The following is a 27,840-nucleotide window of genomic DNA, read 5'->3' as shown; positions in this document are numbered from 1 at the left end:
TTGACATGAGCAAAACCCTTTACTGCATCACAGATTACAGGTTACAATGAAAAATGTCCTAGCTAACGTAAAGGAAAGTTTCAATTCTATTAAGGACTCGGAGGCGAGGATTATGCCTTCTTCCTTCACTTTATTCCATTAGCAGCATGAAGGTAAACAAAGACTACATTTCCCATGAACCATAGGGAAAAAAGTAGTCAAAAAAACAACATGGTAACAACCAATCAGTAACAAGCATCAATGTCCAATCCGGAGCGAGAGCGTCCCACATAGTCCTTTGCTAGTGTCCTCTCTTCCTCTTTCGGAGCGCAACGACAGCTGTTCTGAACTCTTCAAACATCTTGTTTCTGAGCGTCAGAACCTGCAAACGACAGGGACACATTATCCAGGGAAAACACAGTCAAACCCTGTTACGGAGCAAGATAGGTCACTCAAATCAGTAAAGCGACAATCACAACTGGAAAACATCTACTTACTGTCATACGGGGAGGGATCTCCTCCTGGAGCGTAGGGCGAGATAATCCTCGCCTCAAAGTCCTTAATAGAATTGTAACTTTCCGTTACGTTAGCTAGGAAATTTTTCATTCTATGTCAGGACTGGAGGCGAGGATTATGCTTGTTCAAAGCTTGCCCACAACCAGCTGAGCCATATTCAGCACTGGTTTGAAGTAGAACCTCTTAAAAGTAGAGTCCGAAGACCAATCAGCAGCATTGAGGATATCCTCAAGACGTGCGCCTAGGCCGAATGCCTTTGATGCCATCGCCCCACGAGCAGAATGTGCTCCAAAGTCTCGAAGACTTATACCAGCCTCTTGCATCACCCACCGAACCCATCTTGCAATGGTGGGTGAGGAAACCACTTTAAAGGGTTTACGGAGCGCAATGAGTAATTGGCGTTCTCCTGGAGGACGGAACTCCTCCGTCATTTCCTCATATGCCTTTAGACATTTGACCACACAACTTCGGTGAGTCTGGGAACGCCGGGTACGAGATCACCCTAGTATGGCATTTAGTGCGACGTAGCAGGGTGAAGGTGACCCGTGAGGGGTGAACATCCTTCCAGAAATATCCAGGGCACGAACATCCGAGACCCGCCTGCAAGAAACCAAACAAAGGAGCATTGCTAGTTTCGCTGAAATCTCCTTCCGAGAGAGAAACCGGTTAGGCTGCCAGGAGAGAAAAAGATTGAGAACCTGATTCACGTCCCACAGGGCGGAATAACGAGGTTCCGGAGGTAACGACAGCCTCACGCCCCGAAGCAGCTTGCAAACCCGGGGGTGCTCCCCTATAGGTGTGCCATTAACCGGGACATGGCCCGACGAAATATCTGACCTTAAGGTATTAACGGACCGATTGGCGAACCCATCAGAAGCTAGCTGGGCCAGAAAATTTACTACATGAACAACGTCTGCGACCAAGGGATCGTAACCCCGCCGCAGACACCAACTGGCCCATCGATTCCATGCGGACTTGTACCTTTTAACTGTGTTGTCCGCCCAAGCTTTTGAGATGATGCTCTCAGTCGCTCGCGAAAGACCTGGGGTTTCCCATCTACCCCTGAAATCCGCCACACCATGAGAAACAGCGATCCCGCTGACAACAGCGGGTGAAGACTCCCGTCGGGATTCATGAGAAGAGTGGGAGACTCGGGGAGTAGGATTGGAAAATCCCAGGAAAGTTCCAGAAGAACTGGAAATCAAACTTGCGACCTCCACAGGGGAGTGACCATCACCAGGTCCGCCCCCCTGCCTGCGAATCTGAGCTGAAGAGCGCGTGATCATCGCAAATGGGGGAAACGCGTATCCCTGTTCCAGGCTCCAATCCTGGAGGAACGCGTCTGTGGCTGCCGCCAACGGATCCGATCTCCAACTGAAAAACTGAGGCGTCTGGTGGTCCAGTCTGGACGCAAACAGATCCGCTGATAACGGGCCCTAGTGCTCGTTCAGAGCGCAAATATGGACCTGTCCAACATCCACATGCTGGAGTCTCGGAAGTGGCGAGATTGAAAATCTGCCTCCAAATTGTCCCGACCAGGGAGATACTCCGCTGTGACTGATATCTGGCTGTCCAGGCAATACTGCCAGAAACTTCCCGCTAGATCTGAGAGGGCTTTGGACCTGGTGCCTCCCAGATGGTTTACGTAACGGACTGCAGAAATGTTGTCCATCTTCAGCAGAACACACGACCGCACCAAGTCTTTCGTCCAGCAACGTACGGCAAACGAACCGGCCAAAAGTTACAGACAATTTATGTGTAACTTCTGTTCGTCTGGAGACCACAAACCTCATGTGGACAACTCCCCGCAACGTGCACCCCAGCCCATTCTGCTGGCATCTGATTCGATCACTAGATCTGGAGCTGATCCGAAGATCGCTCGGCCGTTCCAGGCCTCCATATGGTCCAGCCACCATTGGATCTCGGCGTTCACCTCGGGAGTGAGTGAAACCGTGTGAGAGTATGGGAACCCTTTCCTGAGAAAGTACGCTTTGAGGCGCTGCAAGGCCCGGTAATGAAGCGGGCCTGGAAATATGGCTTGAATGGAGGCCGACAGGAGCCCCACCACTCGGGCGAGCTGATGGAGGGAGACCTTCTGCCTGGCTAGGACACGACGCAATTCGTGCCTGATCTTGGAGATTTTCCTGGCCGGAAGACTGAGAGTGGACGACGTTGAGTCAATCACGAACCCCAAGAAGGCTGGGTTGGATGTACAAGAGGCTTGCTCTCGTTGATGACAAAACCAAGATCCTGAAGGAGACACACCGCCATCTGGAGTTGCACTTCCAGTTGGCGCGGGCAAGAGGCCATCAAAAGGAGATCATCCAAGTACACGATCATCCTGACCCCCCTTGCTCTCAAACTCCACCACCGGTTTGAGAACCTTGATGAAGCACCACAGTGCCGAAGAGAGACCGAACGGGAGGGAAGCAAACTCTGTTGCGCCAGGTGAATTGGAGAAACCGCCTGTGCGGAGGAAAGATCGGGATCACCAAATAGGCGTCCTTGAGGTCCAGACGGACCATCCAATTGCGGGGGCGCCAAACGTCCCGCAGGAGATGAATTCCCTCCATTTTGAAATGGCGGTATACACGCCATTCGTTGAATTCGCTCAAATTGATGACGGGTCTCTTGCCGCCGTCTGTTTTGTCTACCAAGAAAATATTGCTCAAAAACCTCCCTGGATGGCGGAAGGTGGGGAGAATGGCGCCCTTTCGAAGGAGGGATGCGACCTCCTCGTCCACCAGGGCTGCATCTGGAGCCGAAAACTGGATGGGCCGGGGACTGGTGCGCTGAACTGGAGACCCCATGAAGTCTATGTGAAACCCCTGCACCGTTTGGAGAACCCATGCATCGTGCATGAGAGACAACCAAGCCTGGTAACAACTTGCCTACCGCCCCCCTAGCGTTGACGGGGAAAAAATGCAAAGACTCACCGGAGTTTGAGGCGGTGGATCCTCCTCGGAATCCTCTTCCTTTGCTTCTGCGGCCTCTTGTAGGGTAGTAATTCCCGAACCGGGACTGGTCCTGCGACTGACCGGAGCCTCTCTGGTTACCCTGCTGGTGACCAAAACACTGGGAAAAACTTTCCTAATGGTAGTCTGTGCCCTGTCGAGGGATGTGAAGGTATTAAAAAAACTTGCCGAGCTCCTTCACGAAGGGCTCGCCAAACAAGCTCCCTTGAGCCACGGCGCCAGCCTCAGAATCCGCCAGGTCTCCCAATTTGGGATCGATATTTATAAGGAGGGACCTGCGGCGCTCTGCAGAGAGGGCGCAATTCGCATTGCCCAAAATAATAACCACCCTTTGGGCCTAGTTGGAGAGGGTTTCAGGGGAAATAATAGAGCCCGACTCCTTGGCCTCCTCAGCCATATCTAGAATTTTGGTAGCCGGTCCAAGGGCGTCCAGGAGCTTGTCCTGGCAAGCCCTCTAGGATCTATCAATCCCTTTTTTAGGGTCACGTATGAACTTTTGTAGGAAAGTGGACATTCTGGGATCAATTTCGGGGGTGAGAGCTACTTTCCCCTCCAATGAGGGGCGAGGGCAATCCGCCCTCAGGCAGTTGCGAGCCTCTTTTTCCAAAGGCCGACGGATCTGTTCTGCAACATAAGCCGCCACCTTCTCCCCAGGGACCCACTCCGAAGAGCGGGGATGAATAATATCATTTGGATCCAACATATCTGAGGTGAGCGAAGGGGATACAGTAGGGCGAGGAGGAAGCCAAGGTCGCGAAGGACCGGGATCCGAGTCCAGATCGCCTGATGCGTCCTGGTCAGTATCTCTAGGGGCGGGGGGAGGGGGTGGAACAATAACTGGCTCTATTGCCTGATTGTCAAGGAAAGCCTGCCGTAAACGCTCAAAAGTGTCTGAATCCACCCCAGGGACCCGGGGGCGCTTGCTCGGCGGGGAGCCTGCGGGAATGGGGACAGAGGGAGTAGGCAGAGTGGCCGGAGCACCCATGCGTTGTTCCAGGCGTGAGAACGCCTCATTTATTTGGCATGAAAGCCTGTCCTCTAGAGGGGATATAGCCTGGCCCACAGCTTGGTAAATGGAGGAATCAACCGCCTCATAAAAGGCATCCCCCCAGGGCATCTCTGCCAGAGGATCCTCCTCCTCCGGGAATTCATCATAATACTCCATTACCCCTAAGAAAGACTATGGAGTGGCAACTGAAATGGCCCGTAGGCAGGCCTTTAATAACAGGCTGGGTGTCAGCCAACTTTCTGGCGGAATTGGGGAGCCGCAATTGCAGGGGTTCAAGCCTAAGGGACCACTGCTGGCAAAGAAAAGGTACAAGTAATCACAACACTCCCAGTGCCTGGGGGGTGCTCACCGGTCTGGGCCGAGTCCCTTAAAGAATCCCTGAACAGGGAAGATACAAGACCTCACACGAGGCGTTCAGTATTCACTTACTGGACACTGAAATCCCCTTTTGAATGCTGTCGAGAGGGGAAAACGGAGCGTATGTATGCTAATACGGCAGATCGCGGGTTAACTTCACCGCCGATCGCCTTTACGGACCCCAGACGGGCGTACTCCTCAGACCGGGCTCTCAACAGACGCGTGTGCGGTGTTTGAGTCTCTGAAGAGAACAAACACCACGACGCGCCGGCCGCGTCCTCCCGCGCCCTCTAGCGGCGGGAGGTCACAAGAGCGAAGCCAGAAACGCTCCGCGTAGGGACGAGGAGACCCTAAACCCCACGGCGCCTTTGAAACACAATAATAACGCAGCAGTGCGAAACAAATGCGCGCGAGCCCTCAAACACAAGATACCATGCAAATAAAAGCGGGTAGCAGCGCAATGAAAGCGCAACACATACAGTCCAAAATCAACCTAGAGAACATGAGTTATAAACACAGCAGACATGCTAGAAACATGTAATTAAGCATACATGAATTACTATTACAGCAAAAACGCTAGAAACACCTAATTAAGCACTACACAGCACAATAACTGAAGAGTACTTATCTTGCTGCGGAGCAGCGAAGAAAGGGGAAGTGAGGACACTAGCAAAGGACTATGTGGGACACTCTCGCTCCGGATTGGACATTGATGCTTGTTACTGTCTGGTTGTTACCATGTTGTTTTTTTGACTAATTTTTTCCCTATGGTTCATGGGAAACGTAGTCTTTGTTTACCTTCATGCTGCTAATGGAATAAAGTGAAGAAAGAAGGCTTAATCCTCGCCTCCAGTCCTGACATAGAATTACTTTAGACAATTCTTATAAGAGAGTTACCTTTAATGAGATGTTATCTTACTGCACATATTTAACAGTTTGCATCCTGGTTTGGTTTAAATACCTTTTCTTAAAACGTATACATATGAAAAAATTTCATGACAAAAACCATAGATGCAGACATGCAGGTGCAATATGATAAGTATTACCATTGTTGGAGGAGAGGGGCACTAGAGTCCTTGCAAGGCTTCAACTCTCATGAGTGATAGCCCCCCCTCACCAATGAGAATAAATAGCATAATGCGTTTTCGCATATCTGCATATGTACTATATACGTACGTATATGTAGATGCAAATATATATATATATATATCGCTAAATAAATAACCATGTACCCTAACTTACTGTGGGGTTACTCTTTTCTATATTACTCTTTATGTTGGTGAGGAGGCACTCTTGACTATTGTTAACTCATCCTATCAGGGCAGGGAATTAGTAACCAGAACTGCACTATAACTGTTTTTTTTTCTAATTAATTTAAACTGGCTTTAAGTGTTATAGCCAAAGCTAACCATAACTTAACTTTAACCTTTGTTGTTTTCAGTGAAGATTTGGTGTTTTTTTGATCGTATATCACATCCAATAGTTTCCTGCACTCAACCTGCAGCAGGGGACCAACCTCCCTGCCCATGGCAAAAAACAAGGCGACGGCCCTGCGAGCAACTTCCCTTGGCGGGGGGGGGGGACCTCTTTGGCCATGGTTTTTTCCTTTTTAGAAAGAGTTTGCGGCCAGTGCTGCAGAGTTTGCAAACCTTTCTTTGCTCATGAGCTGCGCTGGACCTTTTTTGACATATGCGTATCTGGTTATGGGTCCATGAATCCCATGCAAGGTCCGGCAGAGGCCCACAAAGCTTGCAGTAGGTTCACAGCCCCTGACCATGAAGCTTGCAATAGGCATGTGGTCCTTTTGCGGAGGATTGCTTACCTTGGGGGGGCCAAAAGGGCGCTTCTCTGCGAGGCATGCTGTATTCGAGTATGGACTTGAAGCTCCGCCCATATTTTTTGTTGGCTTGTCATTGTCCTTTGTAAATGCTGGCTTCCGATTCGTTAGTAGGTATGTTAGTCCCTCCTTAGTACTGCCTTGTCTTCATTTGTAATCTCCCATGAGAACTGTCCGTTTTACTTCAGGTGCTACACAGTATGTCTTATTTAGTCTGTAAGTACTATTTAATTTAATGCGTTTCTAAATCTGCAGGCAAGACCTACTTTCCTGCAACTTTCAGCGCGTCATGTGCGCTTTTACTTTCCAAGCAGCTTGAGACAATGGCGACCAAGGTCCTGCATTTACAAGAGTTTGAGCTATTGGCATTGTAAATGATGACGCTTTTTATTTATGTATTAATTATCAAAACAGATAAATAAACAGCATTATCATTTACAATGTTGATAGCTTAAACCCTCGCAAATGCGAGACTTATTGCATTGCAAATGTTTGTTAGGTTCTGTCCCTGGATGATCTAGCTCTACTATTCTTCTCTTGTACCTAAAAGAAGTTCCCCAAAAGTTCTGCAACAAGTATACTGTATCCGAGTCATCGAACATGGCTGTTTCTGTTTCAACACTGTCCTTGGACATGGTGTTACCATCCTTTCTTTTTCTTGTTTTCAACTTGTTCTGTTTACTAATGATCTGCAGAGATTGTCAAATAGACCACATTTATAGGTGGGGCACGTCTGTTTTTAAAAGCTTGACCACAAGATCTACCTTTTCTTGGTTCACTTTCCATCACCCAAAGGCTTCTGTTGGTATTCCTCGTAAGCGATGGTCCAGTTGGCCTTTGCTAAACCGGCTTAAAGAACATTGCAGTCAAGTTTTTTTTATTAGTAGGCCTATTGCCTGCTTTTCAAGATGTTTTCAAAAGAACTGTCATAGTCCTCATTAGGCCAAGATCGAAAGGAGAGCAGGTCGTGCACTGCTCTTTTTGATTACTAATATGATACTTCTCTCATTTTTATTGGCTTCTTTATATGCTGTCACTTGGTTTTGACATGCCTTTTATACACATTCATTGAGCCTATTACATGTTACAACCTCAATCTTTTCTCATGGAAGACTATTTTCCTAGTGGCCCTTAATTCATATGGGAAAACCATTTAGAAGCCAGGCTTTTCCGCTCAGCTAGACACGGTTTTGTTCAGGCAAGGCCTTACTTGGAACACGCCCTAAACATATTCCTATGTTCAAATTAAATAGATTTGCCTTCCAATATGATTCAGTCAAACTCATTCTTCCAAGCCAAAATTCTTAATTGAGAGGTTACGTTGATTTTGAAGTTTTACTAAGACCTGTTGAACCTTTCATATTAAATTAATTGCTGGAAAGCTAGCCTTTTGCATTACACAGTAGAGGCATACATTCAGGGTGGCATCCTTGCACACTCTATAAGAACTGTGGCAGCCTTGGTGGCTTTTTAACAGAATTGGTCATAACACAGTGGTTGTATTGACTTCTCTCAGTGGCCTTGTTCTTCGTCTTCAGATGCAACCTATTGAACAAAAACATTATATGATCTGGAAGCATTTATTTGCCTGAATCCTTGCCATCAAAGATGGTCTACTTTTCGGCCCTAATCATTCTTGTTTTGTAAGCTGTTAGTTTGAAAGCAAGAGAGCTGACTCAAGTTATATTTTATAATGACACTGTCTCCTATACCAAACATGCTGCTGTATCCATCTAGCCATTAGACTCCTAAATGGATATGCTGCTGGTTCACAGAAGTGGAAGTGGATTTGTGGAAACTGCTCCCATGCTATGGTTTATCAACTGAGTAAGACGTTTCTAGTACTGTAATTTTCCAACAGGTTGCCAGCAAGAGAAAAGGTAGGACACTATAGTGACCATAAAGGTAACACTATTTTATTCTCTCTCCCTTTTCTGGTGATAGTTTGTCTCTGTAAGAGTTGTAACCATGTTTTAAAGTGTAGATGTGTTTATTGGTTTTGTGTTAAAACTCACTGACTTCTTTTCTAATAAATATTTTTTGTATTTTGCAGGTTTGTGAAAGAGAAACGACCTACTATTTCACCAAATTTTAACTTTCTGGGCCAGCTTCTTGACTTTGAGAAGAAGATCAAGTCCCAGACCGGGCAAACTGTTGCAATAAGCAAGTTGAAGCTGCTCCATATGGAAAAAGCAAGTGAGAATGCGTGTGCCATGGAAAGCAGACACAGTGAGGGACCTGCTGCCAATCTCCTTTCTGCTGCCTCTACCTCTGAGATTGGGGAGAACACTGTGGCTGCTACTGGAGCTATACCACAGCCAGTGGCTACCGAAACTACCCCTTTGCTTCAGGGCATCAATGGCCTGCATGTGTCTTCAGGTGACTGGGTAGGAGACAGCAATAGACTCAAACGAACTTTTTCGTTGGACATCAAAGCCGTGCCATATTCCACTGTTCATGGTGCGGCGGGGACAGCCTCTTCAGAAGTAAATCCAGAGTGCTACAAACCATCCATGAGTTTAGATGGCACCAGCAAGCCAACCCAGTTTTCACCAGTCCAGGAAGTCTCCGAGCAGACCCCAGAGCCCAGCCCTGACAAAGAAGTGGCCCGAACAGTTGAGAAACCCCCCAGCATCCATTCATTGGAGAGCAAGAGCAGCCGAACGCATTCGAGCAGAAACACCAGTCAGACACTCAAGTCACTGCTGCACCCATTGCACCGTAGCGGAAGTATGGAGGACAGCTGCAAAACCAATTTCCTCTTTGGCCTTTCCACGAGCCAGCAGCATTTGGCCAAGTCCGCTGCAGGGTTAGGCCTCAAGGGTTGGCACTCGGACATCCTTACTCCACAAACATCCACCACCTCTGTGACAAACAGCTGGTACTTCGCCACAGAAACTTCCCATTTCTACTCTGCCTCTGCCATCTATGGAGGCAGTAGTAGTGCTACTTACTCCACCTACAGCTGCGGCCAGCTAGCAACTGGAAGTGATGCTGCCAGCGCTGTGCGCCGGAGGCAGAAGACAAGCGACCGTGGTGACTCAAGGCGAAGTTGGCATGAGGAAAGTTCCTTTGAGAAGCAGTTCAAGAGAAGAAGCTGCCAGATGGAATTTGGGGACAGCATGTCCGATACCCTGTCCCGGGAGGAGCTTGGCAAAGTTGGCAGCCAGTCCAGTTTCTCTGGTAGCATTGAGATTATTGAAGTATCCTGAAGAATAGTTGAAGAAAAAAAACACTTCCCAGTTAATCTGAAATAACGATTAAAGTACTTTTTCAGAAGGATTTTATAGAACGTAACTAGGATTGTATTGTACAGAAATTGACTGTACCAGCTGCACTTGGGAGAAATACGAAAAGTTAATTTCCCCTCTCCTACCCTGTACCCATTCCTTCCCCCACCCTATGGAGAAAATGCATGATATTAAATTGCACATACGTTTTGATTCATGAAAGAGGAGCGATTGTTTTGTTTTGAAGGAAACTCTCCACAAACCAGAAACTGGTACTGCAGTTGTCAATCTACCTGTGGCGGAAATTGATGTACCAATCTGCAAGCCACTCTGTATGCGTTGCACCTTAACACAGACATTAATCTAATTAGGGAGCAGGGCCTACTACTAATTGGATTCCGAAAGTTGAAACAATGTTTGAAGCATCTCTGTGGTTAAACCATTTGTTTGGATAATGGAGTTAATGCAGTGTCTATCCCAAACCAGTGTATTTTTGTATGGAAGAACACGTCTGGAAGAAGCTGTAGACCATGTTGTTGTCCGCTAGTGGGGTGGGGCTTCAGAAGAAGGAAATTATGTTGGTAATTGAAATAAGAGTGAGGCTTGGACCTGACGTTCTAGAAATATTCATAAACAATCTTTATTTTACAGTAAGCAAAATGTGTTTTCACGTTTATTCTTCGTGTAGTGCTGCTATAAAGCCATTGCCATCTGTGGGTGGGAATCTTGTGATATGTATGAAATTTGGTGCTTGTTGGAGGGAATGAAAAGCTTACTGTCCAATTAAGTGTCCTTACTGTAGCAATGACAACTGACTGAGGGGAATCTTACTGACCTTCTTAAACATAATTAAATGGGCAGTGCATAGAAAAAGACTATCACCCCCTATTTTACATCACCAAAACTTCCAGTGAGGTGGTAAAATGCACATTTAAATGGCTTCTGAAAATGCATTCCTAATGTTTGTACTTTGTGTCTAAACATTCAAAGTGGAAATATCGGTGCCTAATACAAAGTCCTGCATCATATGAATAGCATCCCGAGTATTTTTTGTGTACAGATAAGAATATTGTACGCTTGCCAAAGCCTGTGTTTCTCCTCTACCCCTCAGTTGATCCATTGTGGCTGCTACAATGGTGAACCACAACATGACTCAGAATATACAGGTGGCCTTTCTGGCTCCTTTTTTCTTTTTACTCCTCAATCTAAACCAACTCCGAACAATAGTGTGACCTGACCATGATGCCGTATGCCCAGATGAAATAGCCAAACCGTACTGTAGTATATAAAATCACAAAGCCTTCTGGGGTCTACAGTTCTCTACAGTGCCGCTTTTCTAAGACCTAAATTCAGGGCCAAACATGCTAGCCTTAGGTCTCCCTTTGTTGATTTGTGTATTGTAAAGTGATTGTGTCAACTCTGAAATCCTTTCTTATGAGATCTGGTTATGAAAGTAGGACAGCTTATTTAGCACCCGGCTCGGACCGACCCACAATTCACCCAAAATATGTAATATGTGAATATGTTCAACATTTGTCTAGGTTAAGATTTTACTTCTATGTTGGACTCAATACTTAATAAAAATGTATTAAAACAAGTTTCACAGTTATGTTGAACTTAGTGACAGCTTGGCATACCTTCAAATAGAAATCTAAAAATAAAAGTAACAAAATTGGTTCTGTGGGTGTATTGTGGTTTACTTAAGATGTAAATGTAAATGTGTTTGTACTTGTATAGCGCACTGCCACCCCCAACGGGGGCATCCTGGCGCTTTTTACTCATACCGCTGTGGAACCCTTCCTGGCTTTCCATGTGAGGTGTCCACTCCTGGGCACCCCCATGGTGAGGCCAGGCATCCCAGCGCTGTTGGGGCCGTTGTGGAGATTAAGCAAGCTATTGCCCAGAGTTGCAGCGTGGGACCCATGATTAGAATAGGCACTGAGGCGAGAATATCCGGTCCGCGGAATTTATAGCCCGAGACCCTGCCGTGACGGGAATCGAACCCTGGTCCCGGACCAGTGCTCTGCATCGAGGTCTGCCACTCTAACCATTGAGCCACACTTCTCCACAAGATAAGGTGGTACCTAGGAAAGTCTGAGCAAGTCAGACCATTATCTAATAAACCCTTGTCTCAATTAGCAATCCTTGGTATCAATGTATATCATCTCTGGTGCAAAGCCATTCTGAGTAGATCTAACAAGTCTTTGATGTTAACAATGCTCCGAATTATTCTCAGGAATCATTTAATAGTCTACTTCATTTTTTTTCAATAAGTACCTTTCAGTTTTTTGTCTACAATGATATCCAGCCTGGTACTTAAGCAGTGCACATTACTTGACCTTTTTGCTATTCAGGCCACATTTCAGTATCTGAAATGTTACTACATCTTCAATTCCCTGCCACTTAATGAAAAACCTTTCCGGCAACTGTCATCGAAGTATAAATTTCCCTATTGGCTCCCTCCATTAATAATTACTTTTTCGCACTATTGTATGTTCCCTGTTAAAATGTCATACTGTGATTTGATTAAATAAAAATAATGAATTCTGTAGTTCTCTAGTTTCTAGCTGAGGTCAAGCTACATTAAAGGAGAAGGTGCTATACCAAACATATCATGAGCGAAGTACACATTTTAGATAATTGTTATTATTTCTTTTGTCCTTGCTATGTGGTGGAGAATATTTGTTGGCTGTCCAATAGTTTTAAATGTTGTATGGGGACTTGCCCAGCACCTAAAATACTGATCTGAGGCCAGCATAAGCATTTCTCACTAGACCATATCTCATAAAGCTTAATAATTGGCTGATAGATGTCAGCTGATGTGATTGCATTCACTTCTATTTGAAGGAAGGGCTATAGGTCTTTGGTCGGTATTAGAATGAACGTCATTGTATAACATTACGTCTTTTCCTGTTTATCCCTCTCTCTTTAAAGTCAGTGAAACTGGTTTGAGCAGCCCATCCCACGCGATTGTCTCTGAGCTTTATACTATTGAGCATGCTTCGAATGAAAACTTAATTTGTTCCCCTCGCACCTTTTTTCTTTTCTCACCCATGAATCTTTTTGAATGTATTTAAGTGAGTGCTTCTTAAAACAGTCAAAGGTGATTTAGCAGCATGACCCATTTCCAATATAGCAAACATGATTCATCCCTAGTCACTAAATTCAGAAAGCAGCCATGGATTATGCCTGATTTAGCAACTACATCAAGATGACTTCTAAGAAGTACATTTCATTCCGCTGAGGTAAAGATGACTGCAGAATCCTCCTACTTCCCCAAAATGTATGTAAAGCGTTCACATATGAAGCACAAAGGTTCTCAGTGTTTAAAGCAAGTATGTTTACAGGGTTACTCTCCTCTTGGGGTGTGTCTTGCTGCCATTCCACAAGCTCAACAGTGTTTGAAGATGGACCTAAAAGGTTATAAGTTACTGGTTAAGTTTAGTCCTGTCTCTGAGACAAAAAATAAAAAGAAGGCTTCTATTGTGGCCAAAGATTTTTGTTGGTTCTCAGTTTACACTCTGGCGATGTCAGCAGATATCTTATTAATCTTTATGCGATTTGTGACAGTATTGTTTCGTTCTGTGGGCACATGTCTATCTTTCTCATAAAGCAGGTCAATCTCTGTTTATCTAGAAACAAAACTCTGCCTTGGAAAGTGCAGCTCCTAGAACACATTTTGGCTTCAAAGCACTTGAAACCATTTTTAAGAAAAAATTATAAGAAGCAGGGTTGACAGTCCTTTTTAAAAAATAATTTAGAGACGCTGCCCATGAAGAGCAATATGATGAAACAAATGAATGGATTGGGATAAATGGATTAGCAAGGTAGGGAGTAATGCCATCTTTTCAGTTTGCTGTTAATCTGTTGAAGAGGCAAATATCTGTTTAATATTGCAGCTTAAATTCAAACTGAAGTGACAGAGTTTCTCCTCTGGGTGAAAATATGGGAAAACAAATATTAGAATTAACTCTGCAAACAAATATGTAAATTACACTGAGAGGTCGCAGTTTTTCTGGTTTAACAGACTGTTCACATGGCATAAAAAATTTGCACCTCGCAACCTGTCCCTCCAATTTCCCCCGCAAACCAAAACCAGCAGGAGAGTCATTGGCTTGGAGCTGGTGGAGGCTTGTAGATTCTTGCCATGTTGTGATGGGCGGAGGATGTCCTTCCATCCCCACATTGACAGATTGGTGCCATCACAGTTGCCTGCATTGAAGAAAATAATGTATGTATTTGTCATAAGTAAAATAGATATATGGAGTGTGATGGTTGATTGCAGATATTTCCTGAATGCAAATGAAGAAGCTGGAGTGCATACCCTGTTCTCTCCTGTGCATCTGATGGTCTGTTTTTTACTTGCATGTTCGCTGATGAACTTCTAATATCTAGTCTTACTTCTCCTTCTTTGTTTTAGCCTGTGTTGCCGGACCAAAATGTGGGGCAACACATAATTATCATTTCTTATTTAAAAAATCAGTTACTCTTTATTTGCTCTGGAATTTCTTTGCCCTTGGTTTTTGGCTTCTTTTGAGACCACCCTCTGTCTAAAGTCACGCATGCCCAGTTCCAGATCACGGTTTGGGAAATCGATGCTGATATTAGACATGCAGACTAAGTCTCTTGTTTTAACTGATAGACAAATTTTAGTCTTGACTAATGGTGAGTTTGCGGAAGGGAATCCGCCATGGTCACTTGCAGTAGATTTCACTTGAAACTCAGAGGCATGGAACCTACGACCCTCTGAGAACTCTCGGGGCTCCCCCTAACCTAGAAAGCTGTTGTAAGGAGATCTGTCAGAGTAACAACATGTCCTTCACATCTAAATTATTGCAGTTTTGACCTAGGTCTTATTTACAGTATGGTTATAATTACAAGATAATAAATGACATGTTCTAATTGTCCTGGGTAAACATCTCAGTGTAAAAAGTATCCTATTTCTCAGTTTGTGGGTAGAGGTAAAATGTTATTGAACCCTGATTTGTGTATAACCAGAAACCTCCAACTTCTCTAGTAGTCCAGATGAATATATTTTAATCAAAGGCCACCACCTAGCTAGAAGCTTTGGTTCCATCTATAAGACTGTCATACCTCCATCTTCCCCAGCCTGAAAAATCAGTGTCCACTTCACCACAGATTTCTTCTTTCTCATTGTTTCCATTACCACTTGCAAAGTGTTGCACTGTCTATCAAGTGCCTTCATCCATTTTGCCATATGGATGTTCTATATACTGGACTCCAACAAATGACAGATCCCTGCCCATCATGTTCAGTGTGAATTCATCGGTTTCACACATGCACTGTGGGGAACACAAGATGTTCTGTTTTTTTAGCAGCTTTTTTTTTTTTACATTTTCAAATCCCAGTTACAGATAGCGATAAAACACATTTTTAGTTTTTTGCAGTCAGCACTTTAATAAAAAAAATTAAAAAAACTGCAGCCCATGTCCTTCCCATTGTGATGGAATTCTGACAGTTCACCCAGAAACTAGCCGCGAGTTGGAAACGCTCCAGCTCTTCTAAGAGTGGCAGTCATGAACTTGCAGGGGTTGCCAAAGAACATAAAACATCATCTTAAAAAAGCACCAGCTTTTGCTTTCCTAGGTTAGTTGGACACCGTAATCAGCATGATCCCGTGATGCAGGGGTTCCATCGCGAAGGACAAGATCACAGCGAAAAAGGGGATGCCCTGCTGAAGGGCCCTTGTTTGGGGGATCGAGTCAAGAGAGGTGAAAATATATTTGAAGCCTCGTTGAGGGTCAGGCATAATTAGCCGGTATAAATGTATTCATTGAAGTTCACACAGTTGTCTTGTTAAGAGCCTTCGCCAAGAATACCTATTCTACGTGGTAGAAGGCCTTCTCTGTACGAAAGAAGAGAAAGAATAACTCTGTTCCTGTAACCTGTGCTTCATCAACCACATTGAGGACCAATCTGATGTTATCACCCGTTTGTTCCTATCAAAGCCCACCTGATATGGAGACACCAGCTGCTGCCAGACCTTGCCCAGTCGATGGGCCAGGTTATTTGTGAAAATCTTTACCTCTATATTCAGCAATGTGATAAGGTGGTAAGACCCACACAACCGGGGGTCTTTTCCTGGCTTAGTAATTAGCGTCTGAAGGCATCCCATCATCGATGTTGACGCTTCTCGGGTATCTAAGAATGAGTTCAAAACTTTCATGAGGTTTGGGACCTGTAGACCAGCAAAGGCCTCCTAAAAGGAGTTTGATAAACTGTCCAGAACAGGGGCCTTGTTATTCGGAAGGGATTTTATAGCTGGCAGTACTTACTATTCTGATATCTCCCTTTTTAGGTCTCGCCTGAGCCAGCGCATGCGCTGGTCTGGCGAGACATTTAGGAGTGGAGTTTTAAAAGTGCTGCCAAAGGCTTTTGCTGGCCTCAAGCGTGCGGTTACGCACGTGTGAACGTGCACAGCTGTCATCTGGCTTTCTGTAATGGCTCATTAAGCCTTACAGCGCGTGAATCATGCTCCTCCACCCCCTTGCTGTCTGCTCTCACTACCCACTCCCTTCTCCCCCTCCCTCCTTGTCAGCTTGTTTTAATTTGTTTTGATGAATGACGGACAAGCCTGACACCCGATTCGCTGAGATTAATAGGACACGCGCGCAAGCAACACTTGCATGCTTTTTTTATTTCCTTTTTTCTCCCTGGCTCCCTCTCTCTGCCCCTTTCCCTCTCCTTCTGCCCTTTTCCCTCTCTTTCTGCCCTTTGCTCCCCGTGTACCTCTTTCTGCCCTTTGCTCCCTGTGTACCTCTTTCCTCTGTTTCTCCCCGGCTCCCTCCCTCTCTCTGCCCCTTTCCCTCTCTTTCTGCCCCTCTCCCTGTGCTCCCCGCATGTGACTCCCATTCCTCTGAGCCCGTCTCTTCCCGCCCGGCTTCGCCAGCTTCCCACGGGCACATTGCCCGTAGGACTCGCCAATACTTCCGAATAATAAACACAGATTTAGCGTTGGCGGCTTTCATTACCCCGGGTGGGAGGTGAACAGTGTATCGGATACAAACACCCCCACCCACATCTCCTTTTTTAATATGCTTGGGGAAAAACAAGAAAGTTTACAGACTGTGTTACCAAATTATCCTGCCATCTATCTCTGAGATTATCTTCCTGATTGAAAACTACTCATGCGTGTAATCGGAATTGTTTGGAATTAGAAGGGAATTTATGGCCTTGCTCCTACTGTCCCGATCCTTTCCTTCGTCTTTCTCTGTCTCATTATCCCTTTTTTCTCGCTCCCTCCCCCCGAATCCTCATATAAGCACCTTCCTAACTCCTTCCTTCCTTTCTTTTTTCCCCCCTCTTCCCTCCCTCCTTCCTTCCTTCCTTCCTCTCTCCCCACTTCTCTCTAGCCTCTGCTCTCTGCCTTCCTTTCTGCCTTCCTACCTTTATTCGTTTCTCCCTCCCTCCTGCTTAATTCCATCCTTTTTTTCTCTTTCTTTCCATCTTTCCATGTCCTCCTCTCTTCCCTATTTTCCTACCCTCCTTCCTTCCTTTCTTCCCTCCTTCCTTCTATCGTTCCTCCCTCCCTCCTGCTTCATTCCATCCTTTTTTTGCTCCTCCCTGCCTCCTGCTTCATTCCATCCTTTTTTTGCTCTTTCTCTCCATCTTTCCCTGTCCTCCTCTCTTCCCTCTGTTCCCTCCTCTTTTGCTACCCTCCTTTCTTCCTTCCTTCCCTTCTTCCCTCCTTCCTTTATTCCTTTCTTCTATCGTTCCTCCCTCCCTCCTTCCTTCCTTCCCCTCGCCTCTCTCTCATCACTCCCTGCCCTTCCATTTCTACCCTCCTGCCTTCCTCGTCTACAGAGTACATTGTGGACTGTGTAGTCGTGCATCTGTGTGTTGTGAATCCTGGAACATCTCCCACGCAGCAGACACCGCAATAAGTCACAACGATTACTAACCCCATAAGACTGGGACCTGGATAACTAAAGGCTTGTGGTATATGATGCGTGCAACGTGCAAGCGCAGCACTATACTAACCTGTCGCAACTCAGGAATTAGGTCGCGACATAGGTGGGCTTGAACTCGGAATGCCGAACAGATAGAGAGCTTGTGTCATACTCTTCTGAATAGGACATTTCACAGGACGCACACTACAGGGTAAGACACTGCATGCTTGCCATTGTTTTAGTTGCACTGTAAGAGGAGCCACATACAGCAGTCAAGGATAGATTTTACACTAATTCAGACGCAACGTTCTGGATCTTTAAGCCGGTCAATAATTTTCTCATATCTTTCTCTGGAGTTTGCTTCTCAGAGATGATGGTACAGTGAGGACAGATAATTTACATTGGAGGTATGCAAGGCATGTTTTTAAATTGAAACCTATATAGACGATCATAACAAAGAACAAGCATTGGCATAGCCAATAGGTCTCGCCTTTGGGACCTTATAAGTGTTTAGTTATCCAGCACAATATCCTTGGTGCAACAACATCAAGTGTTGCATGGCTAAACACTTATAAGGTCCCAAAGGCGAGACCTATTGGCTATGCCAATGCTTGTTTTCAATTCCTCCCTGGTTTCCTAATCCAAGTCAGACAGGGTAATTGCTTGCCCTGTACTCATCCCGGGCTTCTGGGGAATGATGCTCATTGTTGTTTATTACAGTATATTACTGTGTGAAAATATCCAGGATCCCTCGGTCGCTTGTTATAGCGGAACATTGATGATCTAGTAACAACTGGATGCGATTCTGCCGCCTGTGGGCACATATATTATAGGCAAGAAGCCAATCTTTATCTTCACTCATTGTTTTACAATTGAGTAGTTTGTGTGGCATTCCTAACCAGGACTGCCTCCAGCTCTCTTCTTGCTTTATGAATGGATCTCTGGGTGTGACGACCTGGTTTAGTTTTAAGTTCAATTTCTAATCTGGATATCTCGACCTCCAGCTCCACCTGTTGAGCCTGAGCCTGTCGTAGAAAAGCTGAGGTATGGCCTGGGGCCCTGGAATTATTCAGCACGAGAGGGCCAATTATGCCACAGGGCTGAGTAAATTATGCAGGGGAAAAAGGCAAATTATGCGGTATAAGGCGACACATTTTGTAATAGTTTTAGTTCATCATTTTTAAACTTGGTAACACGGTCTCGGCACTGGTTGCACTGCATTAATAACATTTAAATACCCAAATATAACAATAAGCAACAAAAATGTGACCAGTTCAGCTTTACAAAGGGCCTTTTAGTATGAGGCAACACATGTTGCTGCATTCTTAGTAACTTTTGAACCGTTTGAGCTAGAAACTGTTTTGTTTGTTAAAACCTGCAGATTATGCGACAGATGATGTATTGCGTGTCAAATACGGCCTATCTATAATTTAGACTAAAATCTCTGCGGCAGTATGATCGCATAATTCCAGTGGCCCTGGATATCGCTGATAAATTCTACACGCATGACCACCTTGGCATCATCCCGCACGGTGCACTACGTTAGCTCCTCTGACATATTTTCCGTAAAATAGTTTGTGACCATCTCCCTTATATTCTTTTGCATGATGGGGTCCTGGAAGGCTTTTTCATTCCGATTCCAAATGTGAGGGGTGAGTGTCAGTCATGCGTATCGTTACCGGAGCGTGATCCGATAAACCCTTGTCCCTATGACCGAGAATATCACTCAAGGGAAAACCGGTGGGGCGAGAATGGGATCAGTGGACATGTGAATAGTTTGTATAATCCCTATCTTCTCTATGTTGACTATGCCACACATCTGTCAATTTCAAGTCATCAAGACCTTGAATCAGGGAGGGTGGGGTATGTCATAAGTTGCCACGTAGAATGTGATCTATCTACAGCTTGTTCCATTGGTACGTTAAAATCCATTCCCAAGCACCAGATTGTCATAGGCATGGGCTGCCAGGAAGGGTAGCAACCAGGTATGGAATTGGTCTTTTTTGTGGTCATTAGGCCCATAGATAAAGGCTATTGTCACCATCTTGCCCCATGTTGATCCCCTGACCAAAACAACCCTCCCCTCCCAATCCCTCTGAGCGGAGACATGGCGAAAGGAGACTCCAGCTTCCATAAGAATCGCCACTTTTCGTCTTTGTTGACATGGAAGAAAAGAACTGGTGAGGAAAGTATTAGGATGTTTTTCATCTTGTGTCGACCACCAATATGTGTGTCTGCAGAAGAAGGGCAATATTGATACCCTTCGTGTCAAGCCAGTGTAGCACCGACTTCCTCTTGACCGGGGAATTTAGGCCCTGTGCACTCAGTGCCACAATTTTCACCCCTTTAGCGGCTGGAGACGTGTATACCATCAGGGAAGATATGGGTGCCATGCTATGTCATGTCGCTTAGGCATTCGGGGCACATTGAAGGAAATCGTATTAAGTTTTGCACTACCTTTCTAAATTCTGCATTCTAACCCTTGGAAAAATAGAAACAAAATCACAAACAATAGAACAAACGTCAACAACATTGCAAATATGAGCCAGGTAACTAATGGTTTATGGCGTTGATGGTGGGGTTAGTTTTTAGGGTCCAGGTTTATCTTTCCTTGCTCTGACTCCATCCCCATTGGTCTTCCATGTCTTGTAGTCCTTGTGCTGCCCTCCAGTTGCAACTAACTGGTAATAATCCAGCAAAGACCTGTCCAACAAGGCAAATGATGAGAGGCTCATCTTGTAAAGGCAAGTCTATTAGTATGTGCATGCGGGTCATCCCACTGGCTTTTCTTTTTTAATTCATCAACTCTCATTGCCAGTTCATCTCTCTCGTGAGCTCCCTCTGCAACCGCCGCTTCCAACAGTGTCCAATATTTCAATTGTGTGGTCTAGGTCAGTGACAAACTTCACAAATTCCTGGTGCAAAAGTCCCAACTTGTCCTTACAGGTCACCATCAACTACTGAATGTCACGCCTCATGGCAGGGTCCTGCAAGTCTTTACCTTTAGGGTGGTGTTCTGCTATTAGCAGATGATAGCGTATGGGCCTGGGGTCTAGAGGAGGTCCTTTATCGAGGGCATTCCCCATATCGGGATTCCGCCATTCAGTATGGATTTGTCCAAAGCTGAAGGCTCAGCAGCCGGGGACCACCGCTCAGGCTCATTTTCTTGGGGTGGGTCCTGCTCTACTGCTCCCATGCCTAAGAAGCTCCGGCATGTCCGACAGCACTCTGTAAATTTTTTCGGGCCTCTGGGCGTAGCCCTAGCACAATCCCCTCCAGCAGGAAGGGGCATGCCCCCATTGAATCATCTGCAGACACTTCCCTGGTAACCCAAACCACACTGCACTTCCAGGTGCAGCCAGATCACTCGCTCGCTGTGGCCATGTTTCCTATGAGACTGTCGGGCACGTTCGCAGGCACTTAGTTGCTCTGCTTAGGGACTATCTTGGGTCAGCACACCACAGCCCTGGTTGTTGCCTGAAAACACATGCCCTGGCACTACTTCGACTGCACTCCCTGAGGCCCTCAGTTCACCGAACCATGGGCGCTGCCATCTTGCAGTGCAGCAACACAAGACGGGAGGAACACCTTCGGAGGCCCCCAGTTCGCCAAACTATGGGCATGGCCATCTTGCAGCACAGCACCGGAGGAAGCACCTTCAGAGGCAGGAGTTCACCTTCTCCATGGTCTGTCAGCCAAGTGACTCTCCCCAGGTAGGGCTCCGTCTCTTTCCACATATCTGCTCAATTTGGTAGGGTCGTGTCGCTGTTGACACCGGATTCAAGCAGCTCAAGGCCTGGCTATCCGCAGAGCTTGGCAAGGACCCATCTGCATGGGTCATTGCCATGGCCATGACCCCCCACCCCCAGTACATAAGATGTTTTAAAGAATATCAAAAATAAACAGTGCCACAAATCCACTCTCCATTTTCTTCACTCCATTACATTTATTTTGAACATTTCTTGTCTGGACAGTTCCAACTTAACTCCAAAAGATAACGCAGTTTGCATGTTTGACTTGAAGTACAAGAGTGCCCACATTAATTTCCAGAGTAGGCAATGGCTACATTCAGCATGTGTTAGAGAAAGCTAATAAAACTAGAGAAGAGTGATTCCTGAGGTGCTATGCAGTTTGCCGTGAGGATTAATACTCCAATGAATGATCTGTGAAAAACGAGTGGCTGGATTGTTATTTTAACAGATAAGAGGTCATAAAGTATTTTATTTCCAGTGATGAGGACTGTAATAACAATTAGAACATTGGAATGTGTAGCACTCGATTGAAGACAAAGGAGTGCTCCGAGCTTCTACGAACCGGTAAAGGCCCACAAAGCAACATTCCAATGTTTTCACAAAGGCCTTTCGGAGCTTGAGGGGATTTAAATTCCCTCGGGCTTCAGGATGCCTTTGTTTTATTTGTTAGAACATTCTGCCCTCTAATGGCAAAATGTTCTAATAGCCTTATAGCCCTTCGTAGCCGGGCTAAACCTGCTATTAAAGTCCTGCTCCCTTGTTAAAGGCTCTCGCCTTCGGCTGGGGCCTTTAACGCTGGAGCGGGCTACTGCGGACTATAAAGCTATATTACACTACCAAACTCAATAAGTCCCAAACTGTGTTCAGCTGAAGACTGCATCTATGAAATGTGTTGAGTTCTAAGCAAATATGGGCTCAAACTCCAAAGGGACCGGTTCGCAGATACTCTCTTATGTTTGTTTCGTCACCGAGAAGGCCATATAAAGAGGAAATCCAGTTTACTCAATGTATTTTATTAACGTGTTCAGTGAACCGATCTGAACAGTTGCCTACTTACTGTATGTTTGTTTGAAATGTGAAGGACTTTTCACATGCTTAGATTTGTTTAGTCTCAGAAGAGACAGTGTGTGACAAGCAGTCTTAAGTCATCAGACTTCGTAATCGAGCGAGTGCTGCTGGACAGTCCATTGCATCCCTATCTAGTGCTCAAGGAAGATGACTGCAAATGACAGTTTAGACCATCAGGTAGGGCAGTGTGCAAAGGCAGAAGTTGGATGAGCGAGCCATACCAAGACATCAGATCTAGATTGCAAAATGTATGTTCAGACTCAGAGACACTGCTAATGTTAAAACATTGACTTAAGTAGGTATTAATTAAAGGACCATTGAGAAGTGGAAACTGAGCACTGCGTACAATGTTTTAGTGCACTATGCTTTTTGACATCGAAAAAGATCCAATAAAATTTTAAGGGACAGTGAGTGGCAAAAAGCAACACAAGTTAGAATCCTTCAGTACATGCAGTATTTATTTATGTTGATAATTGTCCATGTCGCCACCCCCTCCCCCTGATTAGCCTCTTATCCAGCCTATCATTCCATGTGCTCCGCCTAGTGTGGAAGTATAATTAAGACCTTTTCGCAGTTTCAGCTAGATGCAGTCTTCCATCCCCAAGTACCGAGAACCACCAGAACTGAATAGATGTTGTACTGTATTCCAAAACTGTGTTTTCTGATCAGGTGCTTTCAACCCCTGAATGATCATGAGATTGTTGAATGTAAACTGTTTAGATACTAGCCCTCCTTTTTATAAACAAATTGTGCTACCGAAGACTTGTTTAGATCTTGATTTTTCATAGCTGATTGTGTTGAGTCTCCCTACATGGGATGCTTAAAAGTAATGTTATATATGGTGCGTTTATAGACGTTTTTTGTCTAAAGGCAATGCAAGTCAATGCAAATTCACTTGTTTCTGTAATCTTATCTGGTGTGAAGTTCTTCCTTCTATATAGCAGTCCTACATTGTGATCTTCTGATCTCTGAAGGGATAATGACCACAAACAATTAGATGTTTTACCCCAATCAACCTGTGGTATGTTATTGCACTCTTGACTGGAGTTTTCTTGCTTGTGTTTGAAATCCCATAACCAACCATTTGCAAAACACTTTTCCACTGGTGTTCTGCACATGGATGTTTTTGGTGGGACCGATGTGCAGTGCGCCACTCTTCTAATTTGCAGATTCCACGTCATGTGCTGAGTGGAAAATTATGTGAGTTTTGAAGCTGTGTGCGCTCCTCAACCTCGATGTCATCTGTATGTTTATGCGATTTAATAAAATCCAGACTGGTACCTGTTTCTTAAGAATGTGTGTTTATTTGAGCTTTTTTCTTTATTCATTTACACAAGGTGTAAGAAATTTCGACCTAAAATGCAGAAGTAGACGATAACTATACATAGCTTGATCAGCAAATAGAAAAATAAATTAGAGTGAATGATTGAGAGACTGCAAAACAAATGTAGACATCAAACAAATGTGAACAAGCTACATGATTGAATTTCCCAAAAGATCTGGTTACAGTATTTCACTACATAACCCATGCATTTGTGAAACATCCTTTATCGCGTTTCCTTTAGAGTGTGCCCAGGTAATGTGTGTATCACTCTCTAAAACAGAAATCACAAATGTATGCAACAAAGAAGCAGAGAGTTCTGGGTAGTTCCCAAGTTTAGGTGGAGAGCAGCTCCTGTATGGAGCACCGTCAACACCAGCGACACTCTAAATGTGTTCACCTCAAATGTCTGTTTTTCTAACAAAATCTTTCAGCATAGGATTAGCACAGTGTCATCTACGCCGAGATAGAAAGGGGCAAAGACTTTTGCCATTTCTACAGCAAAGTCTTTAAACCTAAGATTAGCACAGTACCCTCCATGCAGAGCTGTAAAATGATGAAAGCCTTTTACCACTCAAGGCACAGTATTACGTCTTCGGATTGGTGAAATACCATCCAAGCCAACCTGAAATTAATTAAAGGAGCTCCCGACGTATTTCACTGTCATTATAGCTCTTCAGAGAGGTTTAGCTTTGTCCAGACACAAGGAAGCACCCAGCATAAGTCAAAACAATACCCTTTCTGGCTTGGAGTGCAGTATAAAGTATGTAAAAAAGAAGCCGAGAACTCTGGTGTAGTTCTCAAATTTAGGTGGAGAGCAACTCCTGTACAGAGCACTTTACAACAACAGTAACACTCAATTTGTTTATCTCTAATGTCTGTTTTTCCTACATAAGTGGATTTTGTTAGACAAACAGGCATTTGAGATGAGCAGATTTAAAGTGTCACTAGTGCTTTAGGGTGCTCTATTCAGGAGCTGCTCTCCACCTAAACCTGGCAACTACCCAGAGTTCTCCGATTGAGATATATATCTCGTGAGAAAAGTGCTTTAGGCAATGGCTGCTGCTGCTGATTGCCGTGGCAATAGGTTCGTGCAACCTTGAAAATAGGGCTGTAACAATGAATAATGGCTGTGGCTACAACAGTTCAATACATGAGGAAAAACGGCAAATCATAGCATCACACCCTGGAGGCTGTAAAAAAACTGTTTGGGGACCATCAGTTACAGCATGCATTTGATCTGTAAACCCATCTGGGTGGTCCACTGGAGGGCAAACACTATGTAAACATTGCAAACGAACAAATGGTCCATGTTGGAAGCTGGCTTTCTATATAGTGTACTAAAACGAAGTACACTGTGCAGAGAGTCTAGTGGGTCCCCAATTGGTTTACAGAGGCTAAAGTAGATTATACTAATGCTCTTTTGTGGTAGTGTGGGTGAGCAGTTATGCTTATCAGAGGGGAGCGCCAAGCATTTGTTGTACTCACAGAGGCAATAAATGAGACGCATGCTCAAAGAATAAATCCAAGATCCAATATAGAAAAAAATCCTTCTTTTTATGTATTTCTTCGAACCAAGACCTACGTTTAAAGGTAAGTACTGTATTTCTTAAGAATTTTTGAAGATGAGCAAATACTTCAAAGTCGTGCACGATTACACATCATACAGTCCTATGGGAGGAAAAAGGTAGATAAAGCACACACAGTTGTAGGGATTCACCTTCTGGGTTTAGAGTAGCAGGAAGCCAAGTTCCAATGTTCTACCGATAGTTCTCCGGTACGTCCCAAATTGTGCCGGGAGCAGGGAGTTGATAGCTGGCATGCTATGGAGAATAGGGGCCCTCTAAAGACCGCTGCATAAAGGGACCTGCAGGCAAGTAAATGAGCTCTTAACTGGGGGCTAGGGTTGCAAGGACCTTGGGGACAATGGATTCAAGGGCCTTGGGGACAAGGGAGCACAGCCGGTTTGTCGTTACCCAAGCCGGGGGTGGACTGGGTGCAGAGCAGGTAGGTTGTCCCGCCCCAGTGTGTAAAGGTGCTTCTTGCTGGCAGAGGAAAATTCCAGACTGCTGTGCTTCTCTCGAAGTTGGCCTTAGGGGCCTTGATGTCTCTCGGAGGCTGTTAGTTGGAGTCCCAAATGGACTCTTCAATGGCGGTCTTGGTTGCAGGGCGTCCGTTAGCTCAGGGGTTGGTACTGCACTGCTCCCTCCAGTCGGGTCTGGTGTCTCCACACTCTGAGACAGATCTGACCTTCCATGAGTGCCTCTTCTTGGGTGGTAGCTGTGCTAGTCAAGCTGGGGAGCTGCAAGTTGTTGGACCGGTTTCAATGCCTGTGGTCTGCAGGGGATTACCTCCTCTCCTCCAAAGAAATTCTTGGGCAATTTGCGAAGGCTCGTAGTCCTCTGGGGTTCTAAGCAGCAGGACAAGACAGTTCACCTTCATTGTAGAGTCTTGAAGCGGCAGGCAGGGGTCCATGCCAAAACTCTGCAGCAGGCACTCTGTTCTCGGGGTCAGCAGCTCTTCTTTGTCCTCCTCGTCTTCAGGTCAGTCGAATCTGAAGTTCAGGGTCAAGGGGTGTCACCTAAATACTCAATTTAAGAGGAGTACCAGGTAGTAGCCAATGGACTATGTACCATTAGGGTCACTACACACTCTATATGATCACTTCCTGTGGGAAGTGTGCTTAACCCTGACCCAAAAGGGTTCATTCTCTCCAACACAAGAGGGGGGTTTCTAAAAAGTGGGGTCAACATTAGCTGTTCCACCTTAGAGGTTGTGCTGGCTAGGTGTGGGCACACCTCCTAATCTAACTAATTTTCCTGCCTGTCCTCCCGCCCAAATGTGGGGACAGGACAGGGGGGGTTGGCATCTTCCACTAGCTGGAGAAGCCTGGATCACGTTTCAAAGGCAGCATGGCCTTTGAAGCTTCCCGTCCCGGAAAGCAGTTCCTGCTTGGATGAGGTGTGAACACCTCTGCCCAGAGCAGGTATTGTTCTTAGCCTCTGAGAGCGTAGGCCCACACCCCAGGAGGCTAGAAACATGTCTAATAGTGGCAGGCTGGTCGAGACCAGTCAGTCAACACACTAGTAGTCTGTAGGTTTTCAGGGGGCACTGTTATGGTGCCTTCTGTGGGCATTTATTAATAAATCCAGCACTGGGATCTGTGTTGGTAGATTAAGACGAGGTGTTTGGTACCAAACACATTTGGGTAGAGTGGAAACCATTATGTAGCTAGGGAACTCGTAATGACGAGTGTCCAGAGCATGTACTCTTTATGGCTTCCCTGTGCACTGGTAATATCTGTGGGTGAACGTAGAAATCACCGAGGCATATCCACTCTTGCAGATATGCCCACACATGGCTATAGTGCCCCTGTCTTAGGGACCCAAGGCCTAAGCATGTAGTGCTGGCAGACAATGCACACATGGATGTGTGCCAAGTTGACTCTTCGTTTTCTCTGCACCAAGATACGCAGGCTGCAGTGGCAGTTTGCATGATCTTGGAGAGGGATCCCTGAGGTGGCACAATTCTTGCTGCAGCCCTCGTGGACCCTCGTCAGTCTCAATGCCCTAGGTACCAGGAATACCATTTACTAGATACTTACAGTGGGGCTGAAATTGTGCCAATTGTGGAACAATCATACAGTTTAGGGTAAGAACACTGGTGCTGAGGATCTGGTTAGCAGGAACCCAGCACACTGTCAAATTTGCACCAGATACCAGGCAAAAAGTGGTGCGGGGTTAACCATGTTAAAAGGGGCACTTTCCTACAGTCCCCATCGGAGATATTGGCCTGCCAATGCTTCACCTGTGAACAAAGTAATTAAGACTGAAATGCGTCGGCATTGCAAATGCTGTTAAATAAATAGAGGAATACACTGCCAGTT

The 27,840-nt window shown here is 45.4% G+C and overlaps 1 protein-coding gene across 5 annotated transcripts in view; it reads left to right on the top strand.

Annotated features, from left to right (window-relative positions):
* The window catches only part of DUSP16 (dual specificity phosphatase 16), a 402,719-nt gene extending 391,140 nt beyond the window's left edge, over positions 1-11,579 (top strand). For all 5 annotated transcript variants that reach the window (XM_085652099.1, XM_085652100.1, XM_085652102.1 and 2 more), the window contains exon 7: positions 8,727-11,579. In XM_085652099.1, coding sequence (XP_085508225.1) covers positions 8,727-9,885 — 1,159 coding nt within the window. In that variant the 3' untranslated portion in view covers positions 9,886-11,579. The remainder of the gene's footprint in view (positions 1-8,726) is intronic.
* The last annotated feature ends 16,261 nt before the right edge of the window (positions 11,580-27,840 follow it).

Source organism: Triturus cristatus, chromosome 4_1 (assembly GCF_964204655.1).
Source record: "Triturus cristatus chromosome 4_1, aTriCri1.1, whole genome shotgun sequence".
In the NCBI taxonomy this organism is placed as follows: domain Eukaryota; kingdom Metazoa; phylum Chordata; class Amphibia; order Caudata; family Salamandridae; genus Triturus; species Triturus cristatus.
This window is presented reverse-complemented; position numbering and strand designations above follow the sequence as displayed.